The sequence below is a fragment of the Saimiri boliviensis genome, chromosome 7 (assembly GCF_048565385.1).
Source record: "Saimiri boliviensis isolate mSaiBol1 chromosome 7, mSaiBol1.pri, whole genome shotgun sequence".
Taxonomy (NCBI): Eukaryota; Metazoa; Chordata; class Mammalia; order Primates; family Cebidae; genus Saimiri; species Saimiri boliviensis.
In genome coordinates, this window is record NC_133455.1 from 36,140,697 (window position 1) to 36,164,599 (window position 23,903).

Sequence of the window (23,903 nt, forward strand, 5' to 3'; positions counted from 1 at the left end):
AAGTTCGTTTTAGACACTGCTTTAACTCTAGAAGAGTGCCTGGATCAGAGTAGATGCTCAATAGATAATGTGATGAATGAATGAATGAATGATTCTATCAAGACATTATCTGTTTATAGGCCATATCAGTATTGAAAACTTTACTTGTCTATCTGTTTAACCAATATGTCATTGAATTTTCCTGATCAATACTGACTCATTTATTGCCTTGCATTTATACTTCATGTTATCCATGAAACATAAGTGTATTTTTATATATTAAGTATATATTTACATACACTTACATTTCACGGATAACATTTTCATAGGCAGAAATGTGTACATGAAAATAATTTCCAAAGCCCTATATAAAATGTCCAGAGAGATATGTCTTTGTAACACACAGTTACAAGTGTAACTACAAAGCAATGAATTAATTTCTCCAAGCCACACAGGAAAATCAGCCTCATTATTTCAATAGCACAGTGTTACCAAAATAACAATCTCAATGACAATTAACTCACAATTTCTAATAAAACAGACTCTTACCTTAAGTGTTAATGGTGATCCTGAAATATTCCTTTTTGGCTTCTTCAGATGAAAATACAATAGAGCCATTTCTAGGTATGAGTCTCTTATCAATCTAAAATGATATAGGACTGTACTTATTAAATAGCTTCACCATGCATAATCATTGGCATCATTTGCCAACAATTTCTAAGCTGATAAAAGGTAAAAACTGGCAAAACCAGCATTTGTCACAAACACCCACCCTCTTTTCATAGCATTTTTGACCATAGATACTAGCATCTTCCTCCCTACTAAAATTGGAAGTTCTTGAAGAGAACTTCCAATTGTAGCATTCTGCCTTGTCCTGTGCTGGCAACACTCCATACTATGACTGCCATGAAACCTGGCATCAAGACCATTCTGGAATATTCTCACACACAAGGCACTAAAGAAGTGAAGGTCAGGGCTGGAAGAACTTGCCTTGAAAATGTAGGCCCCTCTCTAGGCTCCTACACTAATTAAAATAGAAAGAAATACATAGAATTATGCAATGCAGAAAGCGGTGATTTGATATGGGTTAGGTCTATGTATTCACCATCAAATCTGTCAGCTGGGGATCAGTGCATTTGGATCACTTCCACTGTAATAAAGATGGCTTACTTTCAATATTGAGGTGATATTCATACAGAATTAAGTTAACCAGTCCTGGTCCTGATGACCAGAGTGAATAGCCACACAAACCCCTTCTAGACACAATTGCACATTCAGGGAAGGAACTTCCAGTTGAGAAGCAGTCATCCCAAGGAGGCCCCAGAAATCCTGGTACTAACATGAGATTTGGGTACAGGCCAGTAGGCCACTATGATGAAAGTCATCATTTACCATTACTTTAAAGGAGGCCTTGGGTCAGAACCAAGAGCAACAAGCTTGAGATGGACCCGTGAACTAGCCTTGCTTTGAGAAGGTCTCTCAGTCAATCCAACCTTGAGCGGTCCATGTACTACCAGAATATGGGGCTCAAGCCAAACATACATGGCCACAAAAATGGAATATCTTTTTACCCTGAGTTTTGATCATTATTCAGGCTTAGTTGTATAGCTTCATATAAACTCTCAAGTTGAAAACTTGGAGATTTCTCTTCCATTAGTATTTGACGTTCTATTTTGCCTGAAAGAAGAAAAAGATACAAAGATGATTTTTCCTTTTTCTAGCACTTAGAACTTAAGAACAAATATTTCTTGCTGGAAATTCAGAACATTTGGTGTGCTGTCCTTTTGTGTATCTGTCTATTTCTTCCAGAAGGTAAGCCAATGAGGAGAGACCCATTGCCTCCTTCTCCAGTACTCTCAGGCTTCTTCTGCATTCAGGAAGCAACATGAGGTAAGCTTCCTTTGGCTTGCCCTACACAACTGGTCTTCACATCTGACTTTTTTCTCCATTCTCTTACTTTCTGCTTCTCCCTCCTCCTGTATCTTACCTTCCCTTTTTTTGACATCCATTCTCCTCTTTCCCCTGTCTCCTTCACAGATATCATAGAAAACATCTTGCCGGGCGCGGTGGCTCAACCCTGTAATCCCAGCACTTTGGGAGGCCGAGGCGGGTGGATCACGAGGTCAAGAGATCGAGACCATCCTGGTCAACATGGTGAAACCCCATCTCTACTAAAAATACAAAAATTAGCTGGGCATGGTGGCGTGTGCCTGTAATCCCAGCTACTCAGGAGGCTGAGGCAGGAGAATTGCCTGAGCCCAGGAGGCGGAGGTTGCGGTGAGCCGAGATCGCACCATTGCACTCCAGCCTGGGCAACGAGAGCGAAACTCCGTCTCAAAAAAAAAAAAAAAAAAAAAAAAAAAAAAAGAAAACATCTGCCCTACCATGGTCATTGCAGAGTTATTCACAATAGCCAAGATACAGAATCAATCTAAGTACCCTTCAACAGGAGCATGGATAAAGAAAATGTGATATATATACACAACAGAATACTATTCAGCCTTAAAACAGAAACAAATCCTGTTTTTTGCAAACATCATGGATGAACCTGGAGGACGTTATTCTCAGTGAAATAAGTCAGGCAAGAAAGACAAATATTGCATGATCTCACTTAACTGAAGAATCTTAAGAAGTTAGGGATGGTGGGGGAATAGGCAGATATTGGTCAAAGGGTACAAGGTTTCAGTTAGATGGGAGGAATAAGTTCTGAAGACCTATTGTACAACATGGTGACTACAATTAATAATAATCATAGATTTTAAATGCTCTCCCCACAAAAACAGTAAGTACGTGAAGTGAAGGATATGCTAATTAGCTTGATTTAATCAAGTCACAACATGTACATGTAGCAAAAACATCACATTATACCCCATAAATATATACAATTGTTATGTCAGTTAAAAATAGATTGAAAACATTTTTAATATTAAAAAAAATCTCCCAAGCTCATTTTATGAGACCAACAACATCCTGATACCAAAACCTGGCAGAGACGCAACTAAAAAAGAAAATTTCAGGCCAATGTTCTTGAAGAACATTGCCACAAAAATCTTCAATAAAATATTGGCAAAGCGAATCCAACAGCACATCAAAAAGCTTATCCATCATGATCAAGTCGGCTTCATCCCAGGTATGCAAGGCTGGTTCAACATCCGCAAATATATAAATGTAATCCATCACATAAACAGAACCAAAGACAAAAACCACATGATTATCTCAATAGAGGCAGAGATGGCCTTCAAAAAATTTTGCCCTTTATGCTAAAAACTCTCAATAAACTAGGTACCGGTGGATTGTATCTCAAAATAGTAAAAGCTATTTATAACAAACCCACAGCCAATAACATACTGAATGGGCAAAAACTAGAAGAATTCCCTTTGAAAACTGGCACAAGACAAGGATGCCCTCTCTCACCACTCCTATTAAACATAGTATTTGAAGTTCTGGCTAGGGCCATCAGGCAAGAGAAGGAAATAAAGGGTATTTAAATAGGAAAAGAGGACATCAAATTGTCCCTGTTTGCAGATGACATGATTGTATATTTAGAAAACCCCATTGTCTCAGCCCCAAATCTTCTTAAGCTGATAAGCAACTTCAGCAAAGTCTCAGGATACGAAATCAATCTGTAAAAATTGCAAGCATTCCTATACACCAATAATAGAGAGCAAAATCATGTGTGAACTCCCATTCATAATTGCTACAAAGAGAATAAAATACCTAGGAATACAAATAACAAGGGATATGAAGGACTTCTTTGAGGAGAACTACAACCTACTGCTCAAGGAAATAAGAGAGGACACAAACAGATGGAAAAACATCCCATGTTCATGGCTAATAAGAATTCAATATTGTGAAAATGGCCATACTGCCCCAAGTAATTTATATATTCAATGCTATCCCCATCAAGCTACCAATGACTTTCCTCACAGAATTGGGAAAAAAAAAAAAACCTTAAACTTCATATGGAACCAAAAGAGAGCCTGCATAGCCAAGACAATCCTAAGCACAAAAAAATAAAAGCTGGAGGCATCATGCTACCTGACTTCAAACTATATTACAAGGCTACAGTAATCAAAACAGCATGGTACTTGTACCAAAACAGAGATATAGACCAATGGAACAGAATATAGGCCTCAGAAAGAATGTCACACAACTACAACCATCTGATCTCTCACAAACCTGACAAAAACAAGTAATGGGGAAAGGATTCCCCATTTAATAAATGGTGCTGGGAAAACTGGCTAGCCAGATACATAAAGCTGAAACTGAATCCCTTCCTCACACCTTATGCAAAAATTAACTCTAGATGGATTTAAGATTTAAACATGAGGCCTAACACCAGAAAAACTCTAGAAGAAAACCTAGGCAATACCACTCAGGATATAGGCATGCACAAGGATTTCATGACTAAAACACCGAAAGCACTGGCAACAAAAGCCAAAATAGACCAATGGGATCTAATCAAACTTAAGAGCTTCTTCACAGCAAAAGAAACTATCAATAGAGTAAACTGGTAACCAACAGAATGGGAAAAAAATGTTTGCAATCTACCCATTTGATAAAGGGCTACTATCAAGAAAGTATGGAGAACTTAAATTTATGAGGAAAAAACAACCCCATCAAAAAGCAGACAAAGGATATGAACAGACACTTTTCAAAAGAAGATATTTATGCAGCCAACAAACATGAAAATAAGTTCATCATCACTGGTCATTAGAGAAATGCAAATCAAAACCACATTGAGATACCACCTCACACCAGTTAGAATGGCAATCATTAAAAAATCAGGAGACAATTGATGCTGGAGAGGATGTAGAGAAATAGGAATGCTTTTACACTGTTGGTGGGAGTGTAAATTAATTCAACCATTGTGGAAGACAGTGTGGCGATTCCTCAAAGATTTAGAACTAGAAATACCATCTGACTCAGCAATCCCATTACTGGGTATATACCCAAAGGATTATAAATCATTCTATTATAAAGACATATGCACACATATGTTTGTTGTGGCACTGTTCACAATAGCAAAGACTTGCAACCAACCCAAATGCCCATCAATGATAGACTGGATAAAGAAAATGTGGCACATATACACCATGGAATACTATGCAGCCATAAAAAAGGATGAATTCATGTCCTTTGCAGGTACCTGGATGAAACTGGAAACTACCATTCTCAGCACACAGACACAAGAACAGAAAACCAAACACCACATGTTCTCACTCATAAGTGGGTGTTGAACAATGAGAAGACACAGACATAGGGAGGGGAACATCACACACCAGGGCCTGGGGGGTAGGGGTTAGGGGAGGAATAGCAGGCAATGGGGTACTGGGGAGGGATAGCATTAGGAGAAATACCTAATGTAGATGACAGGGCAACAGATGCAGCAAATCACCACCATGGCACGTGTATACCTATATAACAAACCTGCACAATCTGCACCTGTACCCCAGAACTTAAAGTATAATAATTTAAAAAAAACACATTTAACTTAAAAATAAATAAATAAATCACAAATCAAAAGGGAAAAAATAAATTCTAAAAAGTCAGCAAATGGTTGAAAATCCTCAGTGACGATGCAAATGCGCTGCTGTCACAGCTCCCAGCCCTCACGGTGAGCTGCGGCCTTCAGGTGTAGGCACTAGCAGGCCAGGCGTGGGGGCTCACACCCGTAATCCCAGCACTTTGGGAGGCTGGAGGTCAGAAGTTCGAGACCAGTCTGGCCAACAGAGTGAAACCCCATCTCTACTAAAAATACAAAAATTAGCCAGGCGTGGTGGTGCACACCTGTGGTCCCAGTTACTCAGGAGGCTGAGGCAGGAGAATTGCTTGCACCTGGGAGACAGCAGTTGCAGTGAGCTAAGATTGTGCCACTGCACTTCAGCCTGGATAACAGAACGAGACTCCATCTCAAAAAAAAAAGAAAGTACAACTGGCAGAGCACAGGGGTAGCAACAAGGACGGGAAGGGAAACTTCCATAATCACTGTAGAAAGGGTTTATTGCTTTCACGCAGCCTGCGGAGAGGGCACAGAGCTGGCCAGTGTTGAGCTCACATCTGGACACTATCATTTAGTAACTGTTGACTTTTGGAAAATCATTTAACCAGACCTCACCTAATTTTCCTCATCGTCAAGAGGGATTTGTCATGCCTACCTTGCAGAGCTATTGTAAGAATTAGCGCTATGTAACATGTTGAATACAGGGCCTAGCATCTAGTAGATACTAAGTAAATGACAGCAATTATCCTCATCTTTGTTTTTCTCGAAGGCAAAATGGCCACGATAAAATTATAAAATGTATTAAGTAAATAGGTGTTAAATATAAGTTGTAAGTATAAGTGTGCTATAGCTATTTAATTTCAATGAGTATGTATCTCTTACTTATAAAAATCAACCAAAATTTTTAGCTAAGTAATGAAATGATGCAGAAAAAATATCTTTTTAAGAAATATTATTTATGGCTAAGAGGCTATGTTGCCATTTTTCAAACATGAAACTTTGTATAAGAAGAATCAGTTATAATTATAAAAGAAATGAGGTAGCAGTACATTTTTCTTTATAGATATAAACTTAAAATAAACAGTGTTCTTTTACCTAAGACTGGGTTTGGTGGAGATACCATTGTGTTAAACATCTCTAAGCCCTTTGTGCATCTGCAGTTTTTATAGTTAGGGACCAGGTTTTCAAGGATCCTGTTGTTTATAGAAAAAAGAATTCCACAAATTTTACCACAGTTCTGATCCCAGATGCATTATACCTTTCTGAAAAAGGATTTCAGCTTCCACCTCCTGTTCCTCGGCTGCTGTTGTTTTGCAGAGCTTCAGTGCCACATCGAGCAGATGAAGAGCAGGCAACCACTTCGAAGGGTCCTTCCTTTTATTGTTATAGTATACTTGCTTGGCCACTGTGTGTCCTAAAAGAAAAACAGTTGGGTGGGGGAAGAACAACAAAATACCCAGCATTTATAACAAGCCTCGAAGTTACCACCCTGCTCTCACAGTAATGAACTCTATTAAGAACTCTGGTAGTTTTTACAGTGTTTAGCATCCAAGAAATGTTTTAAAGACATATAATACCCAATATTTCAATGAACTACAGTAATAACCCTTGATATTTTTTATTTGATAAATTTCTAACGTTTTCTTATTTTTTAAATGAAGCATAATCTTGCAAATCCTTTTCCTTCTAAAATTGCACGATGCTCTACAAAACAACTTTCATGCTGCTAAGATGAGGTTGTGAGTAGGGAAACACCTGGAAATTTTATGTTGTTCCCAATACAACTTGCAAATATTAATAGGCAGTAATTTTCTATTAAGCATTACAGTGGTTACTTGCTTCGTGTGTTTCGTTTTGTTTTTCTTCTCCACTAGACAGCAAACCCATCATGGACAAGGGCTGCATGCTATACTTCTTCTTTGGCCCCATCATTATTTAACATGCTTTTACTTTAAAAACCATTGTATGAAAGAAACATTAGACTTTATCTGTGTGACCCCCAAGTCAGACAGGCAGATACTTATTCAACAAATATTTTCTAAGTGCTTAGGTACATGATAAAAATGAGAAAAGACAATAATAACATTTAAGATTTATTAAATGTGTCCTACACACCAGGCATCATCTGAAGGACTTAAATGCATTATTCATATGATCCCCGCAACTCTAAGTGGGCACCATTGTCCAGCTTATTTGACAGAGGATGAAGCAATAGCTCACTGAGGTTTTAGTAACTCGCCCATGGTTAGATGGCTAGTATAAGAGAAGAGCCATAATTTGAACGTAGGCAGTCTGGCTCCAGGGCCCACACTCTAAACTACAACATTGCACTGTCTCTTAAGAGGGAGGTCAAGGAGCTTAGTGTTTTGTTTAATGGAGAGTATGAATAGCTAGACAAGCAATCAAAATACTGCATGTTGTGTAGCAGAGAAAGCACGGGGCACTTTGATAGCAGGCCCAGATTGGAGAAGGTCAGGGAAACCTTCCCAGAGAATGTGGTTGTCTAGGCTGAAAGCAGATGAACACCTTCTCTTCAGTAATTTTAAAGAACAAAAATGTTGGCATAGAGAGGAGAAGGTGAGTAGGGGAAATAATTTGTTGATAGGATAATTCAACACACAATAAAGCAATATAGACAGAAAGGCAGTGTAGGACTCCGATACAGTATTCTGCTACAGATTCTGCATTGTAGCTGAAGTGCTGGATCCAGGCCAGTCATTGGTGCTACCATGTCACTGAGACTTTGAACAAGTCCCCACATGCCTCCAAGCTTTGAGTGTCTTCCTCTGAAAAAATGATTGAAATACTGGATACTATACATCTTTAAAACATTTCTTGGATACTAAATGCTAAAAAATAAAATGCAGCAGAACTACAAAATTGTGAGGTATCTTTAGGTTGTAAAATTTTCTAATTCTAAGCTGCTATGCCCTACAAGGGATATATATATTTTTTAACCTAGAACTTTTGGGTAAACTTTTAATTCAGGTATGTGCTATGTAAATGGCAGGATGGTGGAGAGTCTCAATCTCAATCTCTCTCTCTCTCTCTCTCTCTCACACACACACACACACACACACACACACACAGGAAGAAGTTACTGAGTCCTTACTCTAAATCAGGCAGGATGGCAGCATACTGATGAGAATACGGAATGAAAAAGTGAATACGGAGAAAAAGAATATGGAGATGAAAAGCCCTAGCTTCTGGGAGGCTCCCAGAAGAATAAGGAGGCCAGGCATGGAACAGGAAGAACAGCAAACACCTACAAAGCTCTTACAACAAGCAAGGAGGTGCCCTTCTAATACGTCATGCTTGCCACTCACGCCATCCCAGAGGCCAGTGACATTGACACTCACTCACGTTTTATGGGAGAGGAAACGAAAACAAGGGAAGTTAAATGACTTGTTCAAGGGAATTGAATTGAATAAGAATTCTTTTCTGGAGCCCACACTCTTAATCTCAACAATTATCAACTGTGACTAGATCCCAGGCTAGAAGGGAAATAAAAGATATGCTAATATCACTTGTTGAGCACAACCATATTTTTTTTTAATTGCATTTTAGGTTTTGGGGTACATGTGAAGAATATGCAAGACCGTTGCATAGGTACACACGTGGCAGTGTGATTTGCTGCCTTCCTCCCCGTCACCTATATCTGGCATTTCTCCCCATTCCATTCCCCGCAACTCCCCACCCCCCGCTGTCCCTCCCCTGTTTCCCTCCAACAGACCCCAGTGTATAGGAGCACAACCATATTTCAACATCTCCCCTTTTTGTATAATTCACTTATTGTTTCAATTATACTAAAGCTGTTTATCAATATAAGACAAAAATAACAAATACTTTGTCATCATGCCACATATATGTATGTATAATATGTATTAGTATTATATACTTTACACTATATATTAGTGCCATATGATATATCATATGGTATGATTTAACTAGTATATAATAGTAACACCTGAATTGTCTTCTAGATTTTTGTTAAAATTAGAATTGTTACAGAAATTACGAACTATTTTCTCTTCCTCCCTAACTAGATAATAGGCTTCTTGAGAGCAGAGATGATGACTGGCTTCCTAGTATGTTCCCATTCGCCAGCAACATTCTTGCATATAAGTGGCCCTCGATGAATGAAAGTTACTTACATTGTTTATGTTTATTCAATTAGTGGCCCTGATTGAAAAAAACAAAAGAAAAATGTCAGTAACTTTTATTCACTCCTATCATACAACCAGTAATCCACAGATTACTTTTTCATGTAATAAGGAAGCTCAAGTTTCAGTCATTAATTTTAAAAATATTTTAAATGACCATGATGTTTATTTTTATCTTATAAAAATAATCTCAAAATGCCTTTTTCTGCCAGAGACTTCCACAGAGAAAAAAATTTTAAGTGGCCCATTCGTGCGAGACAATCTATACTACAAAGGAAAACTGTCAAGAAAGCATCACGTCACAGCTGATTTTATGCTTTATAATATTTAAGTGCTCCTTTTTCCAGTAAACATCAATGCTGTGAAAAAGACGTTGTAAAACTGATGTTGTTTTGACAGAAAAGCTGCTTTGGGTTTTGTTTTTTAAGTCTGTGTTTAATATAATATACCAGGAAGCAAGCTGTTCAGCCTCAAGTGAGTCTAAAACACAGCAACAGTATTGTCATTGAGTGGTGACACATCCTCAAGATTAGGAAGTCAGAAAAGTGCAGAATACATTTGATTTAACGCCATCTGTACAATTTAATACAATCTGTACTTTAAGCTCCTGTAGAAATCAAATGTCCTGATAATGTAAGAAATTGTGGGCTGAAAATACAGAAGAATAGCTCTCATGAGATCAGCAAGCTGAAAGGAATTCAAGAGGCCAATTAAGCCAGTCTAACTTCATAAAGGAAGAAACTTAATATAAAGGGGAAGTAATTTATGTAAAGTAATAAAATTCATATCTGATGATGATCAACATATAATAACAATGATCAATAATAATAATGAGAAGAAGGAACCGAGGGGGAGGTGGGAGATTCCAGATGGTTGATAGCTTGGGCATGTCCTTGCTGCCCTCCCTTTCCCAATCCAATCCAAGGATCAGCCTCTCCAGAGCTGCTGCTGCTGCTGCAGGAGGCAGGTGGGTCCTAGAAGGTAATGGGTAAGAACAGACAGAGCTGGTACAGGATCTTCTGCACTCTGGGATGGACAAGAGCCTGGGAACCAGAGGCAGGTGGCCTTAGATAAAAGATCAGGGACAGCATCCAAAAAGAGCTTGGAATAAGGCCTCCATCTCCAAAGAGTGACAGCTCTGGCTGGCTGCCTTCTTGGTTTCCCAGGACCTGCGAGGGGCTTCAAGGTGTCCTGAGTCCTCTCTACTCCTGAAACTAAAGAATATTGGCCTTTGCTGCTTCTCCTGGTGCCTTACAGGGAATCAAACTTTTGAAGTCTGGTATAGAGCCAACCCATATATGCAGAACTAGTTGTTCTTAACCACCACTTGCAGCATGGCCGCTACTGAAATTAATCCAACAGCTAGACAAGACGCTCAATAAACAGATGAAGTAAAATAGCCCAGTAAAGAAGATCCAGCAGCTGGCAAGAGGAAGAATAAATATAACCCCCAGAAAAGGTAGCAGTAGTAAAACAAAACGGATTCAAGTTCAAGTGACAAATCAAAAAAATAAGAGCATGTGTAGAGATATAAAGTTTTCAGATAATTTTGAGAAGATGGTCAATGCTAAAACCTAATGATCAGAAAGATCAAGTGGAAGTAGTTCAAGTTATAGATGATAAAAGTAAATGGAAAATGTAAGGGAAAACATAATAGACTCAGAAGACAGATCAAGACTTGACATATAAATAATAATAGTCAACACTCAACAGTGCTTACTATGATGGTCCAGGCACTGGTCTAGGTATTTAACTCATCTTCTTAACAGTCCTATCAGGTAAGTGCCATTATTATCCCCTGAATGTTTGTGTCTCTTTGAAATTCATATGTTGAAATGGAATCCCCACAATGATACTATTAAGAGGTGGAGATTTTGGGAGGTGATTAGGTTATGAGGGCTCTGCCCTCCTGCATGAGATTACTGTCCCTATTAAAGACAATAAGACAGACTTCTTCTTATAAAAGACAAACTTGAGAAAGCCCATCAGCCCTTTCCACCACGTAAGGACATATAGAAGGTGCCATCTATAAAGCAGAGCCATCCCTTACCAGACACCAAATCTACCACTGCATTATTCTCTTGGACTTCCCAAACTCCAGAACTGTGAGCAATATTTTTCTGCTCTTTATAAATTACCCAGTCTAAGGTATTTTGTTATAGCAGTCAAACAGACTAAGACACTCCCATTTTTGAAATAAGAAAATTAAGGCACAAAAAAGTTAAGTCACATGCTTAAGATCTGAACCTAGGCCAGATGGCTCTTGATGTACTAGTAACTGAAGGAGAAGAAAGAACAGGGAGTGACTAGGCAATAATTAAGCAAGAAGAAACTTCCTGACGGCTGGAAAGAGACTTATCTGCAGACTGAAAGTGTTCACTGATTTCTAGGCAGAGAAACAAAAGACATACCCAGACATATGCTGGTAAAATTCCTGAACTACAGAGACAAAAGAGAAAATCTTGTAAGTTTTCAGATAGAAAGAACAAATTTCTTACCAAAAGAAAACGAAATTAGACTGACGCTGCAGTTCTCATTTGAAACACTCAAGCTAGACATGATGGAATAATCTCTAACAAACCCTGAGAAAAAACAGCCACACCCAAAGATTCTGGTATTGAGTTGAGAGCACATCATTCACCTGTCAGAGTGCAAGAAAGGTATTTGCAGAGAGAACAGGGAATCAGAATATAATCTGAGGAAAATACTTAAAAAGAAAAAGAAAAGGATTGAATCAGCAACCTATGAAGCAGAAGAGAGACTGAAATAATCCTCTATTAACATTTTAGCATATTGCTTTTCAGCTTAACACATTTATTTAAGCTATTTTTTATTGACAAATGGGATCTATTTAAACTAAAGAGCTTCTGCACAGTGAAAGAAACTACCATCAGAGTGAACAGACAACCTACAGAATGGGAGAAAATATGACAAAGGCCTAATATCCAGAGTCTACAAAGAACTCAAATTTACAAGAATAAAAAAACATCAGAAAGTGGGCAAAGGACATAAACAGACATTTCTCAAAAGAAGACATGCATGTAGCCAACAAACATGAAAAAAAGCTCACCATCACTGATCATTAGAGAAACGCAAATCAAAACCCCAATGAGACACTATCTCCCGCCAGTCAGAATGGCTATAATTAAAAAGTCAACAAACATCAGATGCTGGCAAGGTTGCAGAGAAAAAGAAATGCTGTTACTCTGTTGGTGGAAGTGTAAATTAGTTCAAGCATTATGGAAGACAGTGGGGTGATTCCTCAAAGACTAGAGGCAGAAATACCAATTGACCCAGCAATCTCATTACTGGGTATATACCCAAAGGAATATAAATCATTCTATTCTAAAGATACATGCACGAATATGTTCACTACAGCACTATTCATAATATCCATAATCATATGGAATCAACCTAAATGCCCATCAATGATAGACTGGATAAAGAAAATGTGGTACATATACACCATGGAATATTATGCAGCCATAAAAAGGAACAAGATCATGTTCTATGGATACAGCTGGAAGCCACTATCCTCAGGAAATAACATAGGAACAGAAAACCAAACACTACATGTTCTCACTTATAAATGGGAGCTGAATGATGAGAACACATGGACATTTGGGGAAGAATGACACACACTGGGATCTCTTGGGGGCGTGGGGGTAGGGAGAGCATCAGGAAGAATGGCCAACGATGCTGGGCTTAATTCCTAGGTGATATGATGCTCTGTGCAAGAAACCATCATGGCACACATTTTGCTATATAACAAACCTGCATATCCTGCACATGTACCCCAGAACTTAAAATAAAAGCTGAAGAAAAAAATAAATAATAAAAAATAATTATTATTTTGTCCACAGGCATTGGGTTAGCATTTTTTAAAGATATAAGTACTTCATAGTATCAGATATAAAATATATAATGCATTTTTACACATTTTTCCAAAATCTTCTTTATCAGTTAACTATAATCTAAATATGCTAGATGACAATTTAGTGAGCAAAAAATAGTTTTACTTAAGAAATGTATTTTGTGTTTGTAGGAGTGTGTAAAAGTTGCCAAATTGCACAGTCTTGTAAAGTTGCCAAATTGCACAGTAATTTTAAAGTAAATTATGTGGGTATAATTTTAATCCAAAAGATTGATTAACTGGATAAACTGTAATAGTCTAAACCAAGTAGTTACACATGTTTTATTATGGTAATCTACCATATACTTTATTCATATGTAAAGACCATCTATACATCACACAGTCTGGCATATGGCAAGTGATCAAAAACTATTGGTTAAATAAATGGAGCCTAAGTATTCATAAATATTGCCCCTTTTAAATGTACTCATATGATAGTCTGCCTAAAAATAACTTAAAATTTTTCATCAGTTCAATGTGCAAAAATTGCAAGCATTCCTATACACCAATAATAGACAAGCAGCCAAATCATGAGTGAACTCCCATTCACAATTGTGACAAAGAGAATAAAATACCTAGGAATACAACTAACAAGGGATGTGAATCAAGGATCTCTTCAAGGAGAACTACAAACCACTGCTCAAGGAAATAAAAGAGGACACAAACAGATGGAAAAACATCCCATGCTCATGGTTAAGACGACTCAATATCGTGAAAATGTCCACACTGCCCAAAGTAATTTATACATTCAATGCTATCCCCATCAAGCTACCAACGACTTTCTTCACAGAACTGGAAAAAAATATATCTTAAAATTCATATGGAACCAAAACAGAGCCCGCATAGCCAAGACAATCCTAAGCACAAAAAATATCAAAGCTGGAGGCATCACACTACCTGACTTCAAACTATATTACAAGGCTACAGTAATCAAAACAGCATGGTACTTGTACCAAAACAGAGATACAGACCAATGCAGCAGAACAGAGGCCTCAGAAAGAATGCCACACAACTACAACCACTTGATCTTTCACAAACCTGACAAAAAAAACAAGTAATGGGGAAAGGATTCCCTATTTAATAAATGGTGCTGGGAAAACTGGCTAGCCAGATGCAGAAAGCTGAAACTGGATACCTTCCTCACACCTTATACAAAAATTAACTCTAGATGGATTTAAGATTTAAACATGAGGCCTAACACCAGAAAAACTCTAGAAGAAAACCTAGGCAATACCATTCAGGATATAGGCATGGACAAGGACTTCATGACTGAAACACCAAAAGCACTGACAACAAAAGCCAAAATAGACCAATGGGATCTAATTAAACCTAAGCACTTCTCCACAGCAAAAGAAATTATCAATAGAGTGAACTGGTAACCAACAGAATGGGAAAAAATGTTTGCAATCTACCCATCTGACAAAGGGCTAATATCCAGAATCTACAGAGAACTTAAACATATTTATGAGAAAAAAACAACCGCATCAAAAAGTGGGCAAAGATCTTTGCTATTGGAAACAGTGCTGCAATGAACATTCGTGTGCACGTGTCCTTGTAGTAGAATGATTTATAATCCTTTGGATATATACCCAGTAATGGGATTGCTGGGTCAAATGGGATTTCTATTTTTAGGTCCTTGAGGAATCGCCACACTGTCTTCCACAATGGTTGAATTAACTTACATTCCCACCAACAGTGTAAAAGTGTTCCTATTTCTCCACATCCTCTCCAGCATCTGTTGTTTCCCAATTTTTTAATGATCGCCATTCTTACTGGTGTGAGATGGTATCTCAATGTGGTTTTGATTTGCATTTCTCTGATGACCAGTGATGATCCTGGAACCAACCCAAATGCCCAACGATGATAGACTGGATAGGGAAAATGTGGTGCATATACACCATGGAATATTACGCAGCCATCAAAAACGATGAGTTCACGTCCTTTGTAGGGACATGGATGAACCTGGAAACCATCATTCTCAGCAAACTGACACAAGAGCAGAAAATCAAACACCGTATATTCTCGCTCATAGGCGGGTGTTGAACAATGAGAACACATGGACACAGGGAGGGGAGCACTACACACTGGGGTCCATTGGGGGGAAATGGGGGAGGGGCCGGGGGTGGGGAGGTGGGAAGAGATAGCATGGGGAGAAATGACAGATACAGGTGAGGGGACAGAAGGCAGCAAACCACACTGCCATGTGTGTACCTATGCAACAATCTTGCATGTTCATCACATGTACCCCAAAACCTAAAATGCAATAAAAAAAAAGAAAAAAAAAAGTGGGCAAAGGATATAAACAGACACTTTTCAAAAGAAGACATTTATGTAGCCAACAAACATGAAAAAAAGCTCATCATCACTAGTCATCAGAGAAATGCAAATCAAAACCACATTCGGATACCACCTCACACCAGTTAGAATGGCAATCATTAAAAAATCAGGAGACAACTGATGCTGGAGAGGATGTGTAGAAACAGGAATGCTTTTACACTCTTGGTGGGAGTGTAAATTAATTCAACCATTGTGGAAGACAGTGTGGCAATTCCTCAAGGATTTAGAAGTAGAAATACCATTTGACTCAGCAACCCCATTACTTGGTATATACCTAAAGGATTATAAATCATTCTATTATAAAGACACATGCACACATAGGTTCATTGCGGCACTGTTCACAATAGCAAAGACTTACAACCAACCCAAATGCTCCTCAATGATAGACTGGATAAAGAAAATGTGGCACATATACACCATGGAATACTATGCGCCCATAAAAAAGGATCATTTCATGTCCTTTACAGGTACATGGATGAAACTGGAAATCATCATTCTCAGCACACTAACACAAGAACAGAAAACCAAACACCACATGTTCTCACTCATAAGTCGGTGTTGAATAATGAGAACACACAGACACAGGGAAGGGAACATCATACACAGGGCCTGAGGGGTGGGAGACTAGGGGAGGAACAGCAGGGGGTGGGGGCATTGGGGAGGGATAGCATTAGGAGAATTACCTAATGTAGATGATGGGGCTATGGATGCAGCAAACCACCACCATGGCACATGTATACGTATGTAACAAAGCTGCACGATCTGCACATGTACCCCAGAACTTAAAGTATAGAAAAAAAATTTATCAGTTATTCTAGTGTAATATAAACTTAAATGTTCTTACCAATTCTCATTTTTATTTTGGCCAATAACATGACATGGGGAAGATAGATATTTTTCAAAGGCTCTAATGGATTTGCATATTTCGTGTTTGATGAAGGAAATTCAATTGTTTCTCCAAAAGTTAGCATCTATTAAAAAAAAAATGTAATGAGCAATTAGTTGATGTGGTTTGGAATAAGAAGAAAGAGAGAAAAGTAAATTTCTAAGTTTTGCAGACACAAAAGCATTCTCACCTGTTCAGTTAGAATACTGTGGGCCTGAGTCAACAAATTTAAATTTCCTGTTTTTGAAAAGGGAGATTCCTTGAATTTCTCAGCTTTGGTTAAGTCATCCAGCAAAACAAGGCTTCTTGCCAGAGTTAGCCGTGATTGAGGAGAAATAAATTCATTTCCTTCCAGCAAATGTATTATATCCTATTAAAATAAAATTATTCATTTCGATAGTACTGTTTCCAATTCACTTAAATAAGAGCTGGCCGTGTTCATTGTTATGCATTCAGTACCTAACGAAATTTGAAATTCTCTCCTTTTGTTCTAACTGGAATCCCTCCCTGACTATAAATATGAACAAGGTTTCTTTTCTACCTGAAGTTTTGTTATGATGTCCGCCTTTAAATGCTTTTCTTGTAGGCCAAGAATTACAGCTTGCGTCAATAATTCAGCCTGCAGTTCCATGTCACCTGCACTTTTTGCCTCCATACACACTTCATTGATGAGGCTAAGGCAATCTGTCATATCATCCTCTAAAATAAACAAATGTGGTTATTTAAAATGCACTGAGGAAGTAAGAAGTTATCCATGTGTATACCCTCAATTTTCATCACAGAAATATTGTATAATATCAAAGAACAGGGGAGTATATTAAGATGGAAAACAGACTCTGCATGAAACATGGAAAAGAAATGTGTTGTAATTTGGGGGAAGGTACTTGAGGATTTTCCCATGATGCAAAAATGATGATATTGCATGAGATAATTTAATTTGGAAGGTCAATAGAAATGAGTGAATAGATAGGTATACAAATAGAGAATGATTAATCACTGCAAGCACAAACATTTACCTGTGCCAAGCTGTGATCTAAGAACATCATACATTTAACCCATTTAATTCTGACAATAATCCTATAAAGTGATACGACTGCCTCCATTTTACAGGGCAGGAAACTGAGTAACAGGGGATTTAAGAGACTTGGCCAAGAAAAGTTTGGCAAGTGGTGGATCCAATATTTGAACGCAAGTGGATTGGCTCCAGTAATCTGTGCTCTTCAACTCTACACTTAGTTGCCTTCCTAGATGACAAGAAGACCTGGGCATTTGTATTTTGAAATTGCTTTACCTGTTTTGCATATGTTAATAAGATCTATGGGACTTTCAATGATACAAACGACTGTCAAAAATATTCTTATATATTAATAACCTGAATTTTTAATTCCGTAAGCAGATCAAGCTAGAAGATTATAAAATGTTAACATGATATATCCCAATAAACCCCTCTTCGCCTATAGAAAATCAATTTTTATGAAAACACTGATTAAGCAAATAAGATATTTGTACCTTTTACAATTCCAATGCCATGGATCTGTGCAACAAACGCAGTCACCAATGCTAAGCGGCACCTCAACCACAGATGAATGTTGAAATATTCTCGGGCATTTAGGGAAATAGGATCTAAAAACTCATTGTCATCTTTATCTTCAGTGGCCTAAACAGTATTAAAATGATGGTTATCTTCCCATTTAATAATGTCAAGGTTCTAGTCTAAGACTAAATGTAATGTAAGTTTAAAAAAAGCATCTGGTATCATTTCAGAGTATTAAATTTTTAAATTAGAAATTATTATTGTACATTTTATAAAATATAAAAAACTACTCAAAACAAAATCACCCACAATCTAAGAATCCTCTTTAAGATTTTAGCATATTGCTTTTCAGCTTTCCTTTTCTCTGTCTACCCATTGTTGAAAAATGGTTTTGCAGTGTGAATTTCTCATTGCAAATTACATTATCAGCAGTTTCTATGTCACTAAAAGTTTCTGTAAACATCATTTTACGGGCTAAAAAATAAATAATATGCACAAATATTCATGTAGTTATTATGTGTCAGGTACTGTGCTACATGCTTTGTATATATTCCCTCATTTAATCCTCCGAACAGCCAAGAGGTATTATAATCATTTCCATTTTACAGTTGGGAGAACTGAGACCTAGGAAGTTTAACTATCTTGCCTAAACACTGTCATATTTTGATGGAGGTGGGATTCCAATTTGTGTCTTCCTGCCTTTAGAGTCCACAGTCTTAATCCACTGTGTCATATTGCTGTATGCTGCTCATATTCCAAATAGGTATCATAATTAATTTGCCACCCTCAATATTACACTTCACAAAGGGGTAAAAAATGTCCAGAGGACTAGGAGGGATGTGCAAAGAAAGCTTTTTCTGGGGGAGTGGAGTCCATCTTAGACACTGGCAACATTAAAATCGTTTAGAACAACTACCATTTGTTCTAAGTATTTCCTGCTATGCATCTCTAACAGCTCCTCATGTCCAGCCAATCAGCAACACATGCTAGCCAACAGTAGCTAATGGAGCCTAAAGGGGCTCCAATGCAGGTGGGAAGTACAGAAAGAGTAGGGCAAACTGTTCCCTGGAAACAAGGGTAAGCCGTTGACAAGCTGGGTGCAGTGGTTCACACCAGTAATCTCAGCACTCTGGGAGGCCAAGGTAGGTAGATCACCTGGGGTCAGGAGTTCGAGTCCAGCCTGACCAATATGGTGAAACCCTGTCTCTACTAAAAATACAAAAATTAGCCAAACGTGGAGGCAGGTTCCTGTAATCCCAGCTACTCAGAAGGCCGAAACAGGAGAATTAGTTGCTTGAACCCAGGAGGCGGATGTTACAGTAAGCCGACATTGCACCACTACATTCCAACCTGGGCAACAGAGTGAGACTCCATCTCAAAAAACAAAAACAAAAAAACAAAAACAAGAGTAAGCAGTCAACAGAGGCCCATAGACAGGATGGTGATTTGAATGGGCACAAAAAGTACTCAAAGAGTCTAGCATACAGATTAGCAATACCAAAAAAAAAAAAAAAAAAAAAAAAGTCATCAATAAAACTTAATCACTCAATGCTCAGATTTCCTGTCACTAATGAAAAGCCAGGTCACATTAATCTCAATCAGGGTTTCTCAACCTCAACACTACTGACATAGTTTGGGCCAGATACCTGTTGTGGAGAGTTGTCCTGTAGATTACAGGAAGTTTAGCAGCTTCCCTGCCTCTAGCTGGTAGATGCCAGTAGCACCCCCATCCACTCAGTTGTGACAACCTAAAATATCTCCAGACGTTGCCAAATTTCCCCTTGGAGGCAAAATCACCCCCAGCTGACAATCCTTATTCTAAGTCAAGTTTTCGAATTGGATTTCTTTTTAGCATTTTTGTTGCTTTTAATATAGTAAGAAATGAGTATTGAGTAAAAGACAATTAGTTTTGCTAATTTGTAATGATGCTAGATATTAGCAATTTTATTAGTAATGCTTGAAGTAATGAGCAAGGGTTCTATGTGATGAATCTTTATATTTCAGTCTTAAACAATCCTGTGTTGTTAAATTACTTGGTCTTATCAAAGCCCAGTCACAGAATATGTGACTTCGGTTGTCAGATTTGAGAGCTTAAACGGAAGATTCTAACTATGAGGAGTCCAAACCAGGAAACAGCACAGGAAGCTGACTGGCAACGCTAAGGCAATAAATTCAAAAGTGGAATGAGGAGCCAGTCTTGGGAAACACCTTATTTGCTAGGTAGATCAAAGGTAGATTAATATAATGGTACATCTGGGACTTTGGATGGGACTTTAATAATTACTATATCCCTATTCCATCAGTGCACAAATGAGATTAAATTTTTTTTAATTAAGAGATTTGTCCAAAGTATACCAATAAATAAATAGCATTAATAGGACCTAAATCTTTTTACTCCAAATTCAGTGTTTTTTCTACTTTACTTCTTTGCTTCATCGAAATAATTAGACAATTTCCTAGCATGCCAATAGTTCTTACATGATAAGTATTGTAAGGACAGCATTAAGTCATACTTACAGAAGTTCCTGGAGAGACAGGATTCTCTGTGTCCTCCTGTACTACTTTCTTTTGAAAAAGTTTTGAATCCTGGAGAAGTGTAAGTGTAGAAAATACTATTGCAGCACTAAAAGAGAGAATATATTTTTAACGTTATCAGTATTTTATTTGTAGCATCTGTATGTTATTTCCTAAATCTCTTTCTCCAAAAAAACATTCTCACAACCCCCAAAACTGTCAGGTGCCATTTCTGCAGGCCTAAAAAGCACCCTAGTCTTAACCACACACTAGTACGTGTCGTATTTAATTGCCTGAGTATTGCTTCACAGCTAATTTGTCTTATTCCCTATTGAAATTGAGCATCTAGTAGAGTGACTGAGACATAATAGAAACTAAAAAATATTTTTAAATGAAAATGAGTGAATAGAAGAATAAAGGAATGACATCTCCGAGATCTAAAACAAAATGTATTGGCAATCTCATTTTAATAAAATGAGTATGTACGTACTTTATGTACATCAGAATGAGATTCTGCAGCTTTCTGAGTTTATGGAACCATCTTACCTAATGCTATTACACCTAGAAATCGAAGCTAAATTATTGCTTAATCTGTGTCTAGTAGTGCCAGAAGGAAAATATATTCTATCAAGAAAATGGAGGCCAGAAGTTAGGAATTCTTTACTTCTTGTTGCTCCATACATAAATCTGTCTGCATTTTAAGCCATTATATCCTCCTCCCCTGTAGAACAGTAATTTTATCATTGGCATCACACTTCTTCAACATATTTTAATGATATATATTAAGAGCTATCTTCTTTTGATAATGTATTCCAAAACAAAATTCAAAATACAGGACAATCTGTATGCCTGAAGATGCTTAGCATACACGGATTTTAAAAAGCTGGATGAAGGCCAAATGGACAATATATCCATCCAACTTCCCCACTTAACAGCTCCACTTGAATAGTTAATCCACAGTCACAATTAGCAGATGTTACGAGATGAATCTTGTTCCCCGCAAAGGTATGTCGAGGTCCTAACCCCCCGTACTTCAAAATGTGGCCTTCTTTGGAAATAAGTTCATTACAGAAGCAACCAAGTTAAAATAAGGACATTAGGCTGGGTCCTAATCCAATGTGACTGGTGTTTCTATCAAAAGGGAGAGCTGAACATAGACAGACGTGCATGGAGGGAAGGAGATGTGAAGACGCACAGGGAGAAGACAGCCATGCAACAGGACTGATGCACTACATGCCAGGGAACGCCAAGGGCTGCCGGCAAATGCCACAGTCAGGAAGAGACAAGGAAGGATTCTCCCCTAGAGCCATCAGAGCAAGTGTGACCCCGTTGACACCTTGATTTCAGAAGTCTAGCCTCCAAGAATGTGAGACAACAAACTTCCTCGCTTTCAGCCACCCAGTTTTTGGTACTTTGCTACAGCAGTCCTAGGAGTCCAGTAACAGCAAGTTAAAAGCAGACCCCCTCATACCCGTCTCTTCCACCCAAACCCACTCCTCATCCATGTCCTCTATCCCACACACAGAACCTAGTAGTTGCCATGGCTTCCTCTCTCTGACTCACACTTTATGTTCAATCCACCAACAGGCTTCACCTTCTAAATGGGGATCCTCATCTCCTCCACTGCTAACGCCTTTGTCCAAGCTATCATCTCCAGGCTGGATGACCACAGTAGCTTCCTAACCAGTTTCCTGCTACAACTCTTGCCCTTGCAGTTCTGGTCTCCACACAGCAGCCACCGTGATCTCTTTAAGCTGTAAACCGTATTTACTCTGCCCGGGGCCCTCCCACATCCCCCGCCTGCAGCCCATGCTCCCTACAGTCCATGCTTCCTCCGTCCTCCAGATCAGTTACTGAGATTTGGGTGCAGTGTATGTTCAGCTTCATCAGTGTCCATGGATCCTGTAAGAAGACTCCCAGAATGGGTACATATGCTCAGTGTTTAAATTACATTTTTAAAGCCTGTATTTTTGGTCAATATATTAAAAACTGAAGATATTGTGCTAACATAGGCCACAGAAATTGTCTCCTTTGTTTTCCCCATAATCTTAAAAAAAAAAAAAAAAATTGGTATCTTCCAAGTGTTTGCCACCTGACAGGGTACTATATTAAGCACTTTCTGTGAATAAATTCATTCCCTCCCCAGCACAAATCTACAAGGTATATCGATACAAGTTGAGCACCCCACATCCAGAATTCCAAAATTCTTCAAAATCTAAAGCTTTTTGAGTGCAGAGATGACACTCAAAAGAAATGCTTGTCGGGGCATTTTCAGATTTCAAATTTTCAGAATTGGGATGCTCAACTAGAATAATGCAAAAGTCCAAAATTCCCCCAAAAATCTGAACTCAGAAACACTTCTTGCCTCGGGCATTCCAGATAAGGGATATTCAATGTGTACTATTATCATCCCTATTTTCCAGATTAGAAAATGAAGACATAGAAATGTTAAATAACTTGATCCAAGTCACACAGCTAGAAAGAAAAGCCAGGTTCAAAACTCGGGCAATAGGCCCCTGAGCCTGCACCCTTATATCCCTTATTCTATGACACCAACTCTGTCTTTTCACAGTTTCTAACAAGTTTGGTTTTGTTGATATCTGTGCTATCCATATAGTGTTAGTGCCATACTTACGGTTGCTATATAGTCACTGCTGACCGCACCTTTCATCAACATCAATGGTCCTCTTGCTGCAGTTCAATGCCTTTTGACTTGCATCCTACTTAGCATGATACTGATACTGCCATCTTTGTTTACCTTTTCTTAGTATCTTTGATAACTGATAATCCTTTTAGTTTTAAAGATGTCTGGACCATTTTTGACAGTGACTTATAGTTCAATTTTATATTTACTACTTCGAGTAGCATTCCTCTTCTGTTCTAAGGAAAGCATCAAACATCCCATCCTTCTGGGACATTATTCTCCTTCCTCTGTCTACCCCTTCTGCTTAAGTTTTTAGTGGGGGTTTCCATACTCTTTCATGACCCTGCCTCCTTGGCCATGGTGCTTGGGACGAGGTATGGGCACATGAGCCAAGCTGGGCCAATCAGAGCACTTCCCTGGTATCTGAACC

The 23,903-nt window shown here is 38.2% G+C and overlaps 1 protein-coding gene across 4 annotated transcripts in view; it reads right to left on the reverse strand.

The window, feature by feature from the left end:
- The window catches only part of CFAP54 (cilia and flagella associated protein 54), a 318,455-nt gene that overhangs the window by 96,745 nt on the left and 197,807 nt on the right, over positions 1-23,903 (reverse strand). For all 4 annotated transcript variants that reach the window (XM_010340325.3, XM_074402388.1, XM_074402387.1 and 1 more), the window contains 8 exons: positions 20,833-20,938; positions 18,291-18,438; positions 17,323-17,480; positions 16,972-17,151; positions 16,740-16,866; positions 6,741-6,896; positions 1,551-1,656; positions 529-622 (listed from right to left, as the gene is read on the reverse strand). In XM_010340325.3, coding sequence (XP_010338627.2) covers positions 529-622; positions 1,551-1,656; positions 6,741-6,896; positions 16,740-16,866; positions 16,972-17,151; positions 17,323-17,480; positions 18,291-18,438; positions 20,833-20,938 — 1,075 coding nt within the window. The remainder of the gene's footprint in view (positions 1-528; positions 623-1,550; positions 1,657-6,740; positions 6,897-16,739; positions 16,867-16,971; positions 17,152-17,322; positions 17,481-18,290; positions 18,439-20,832; positions 20,939-23,903) is intronic.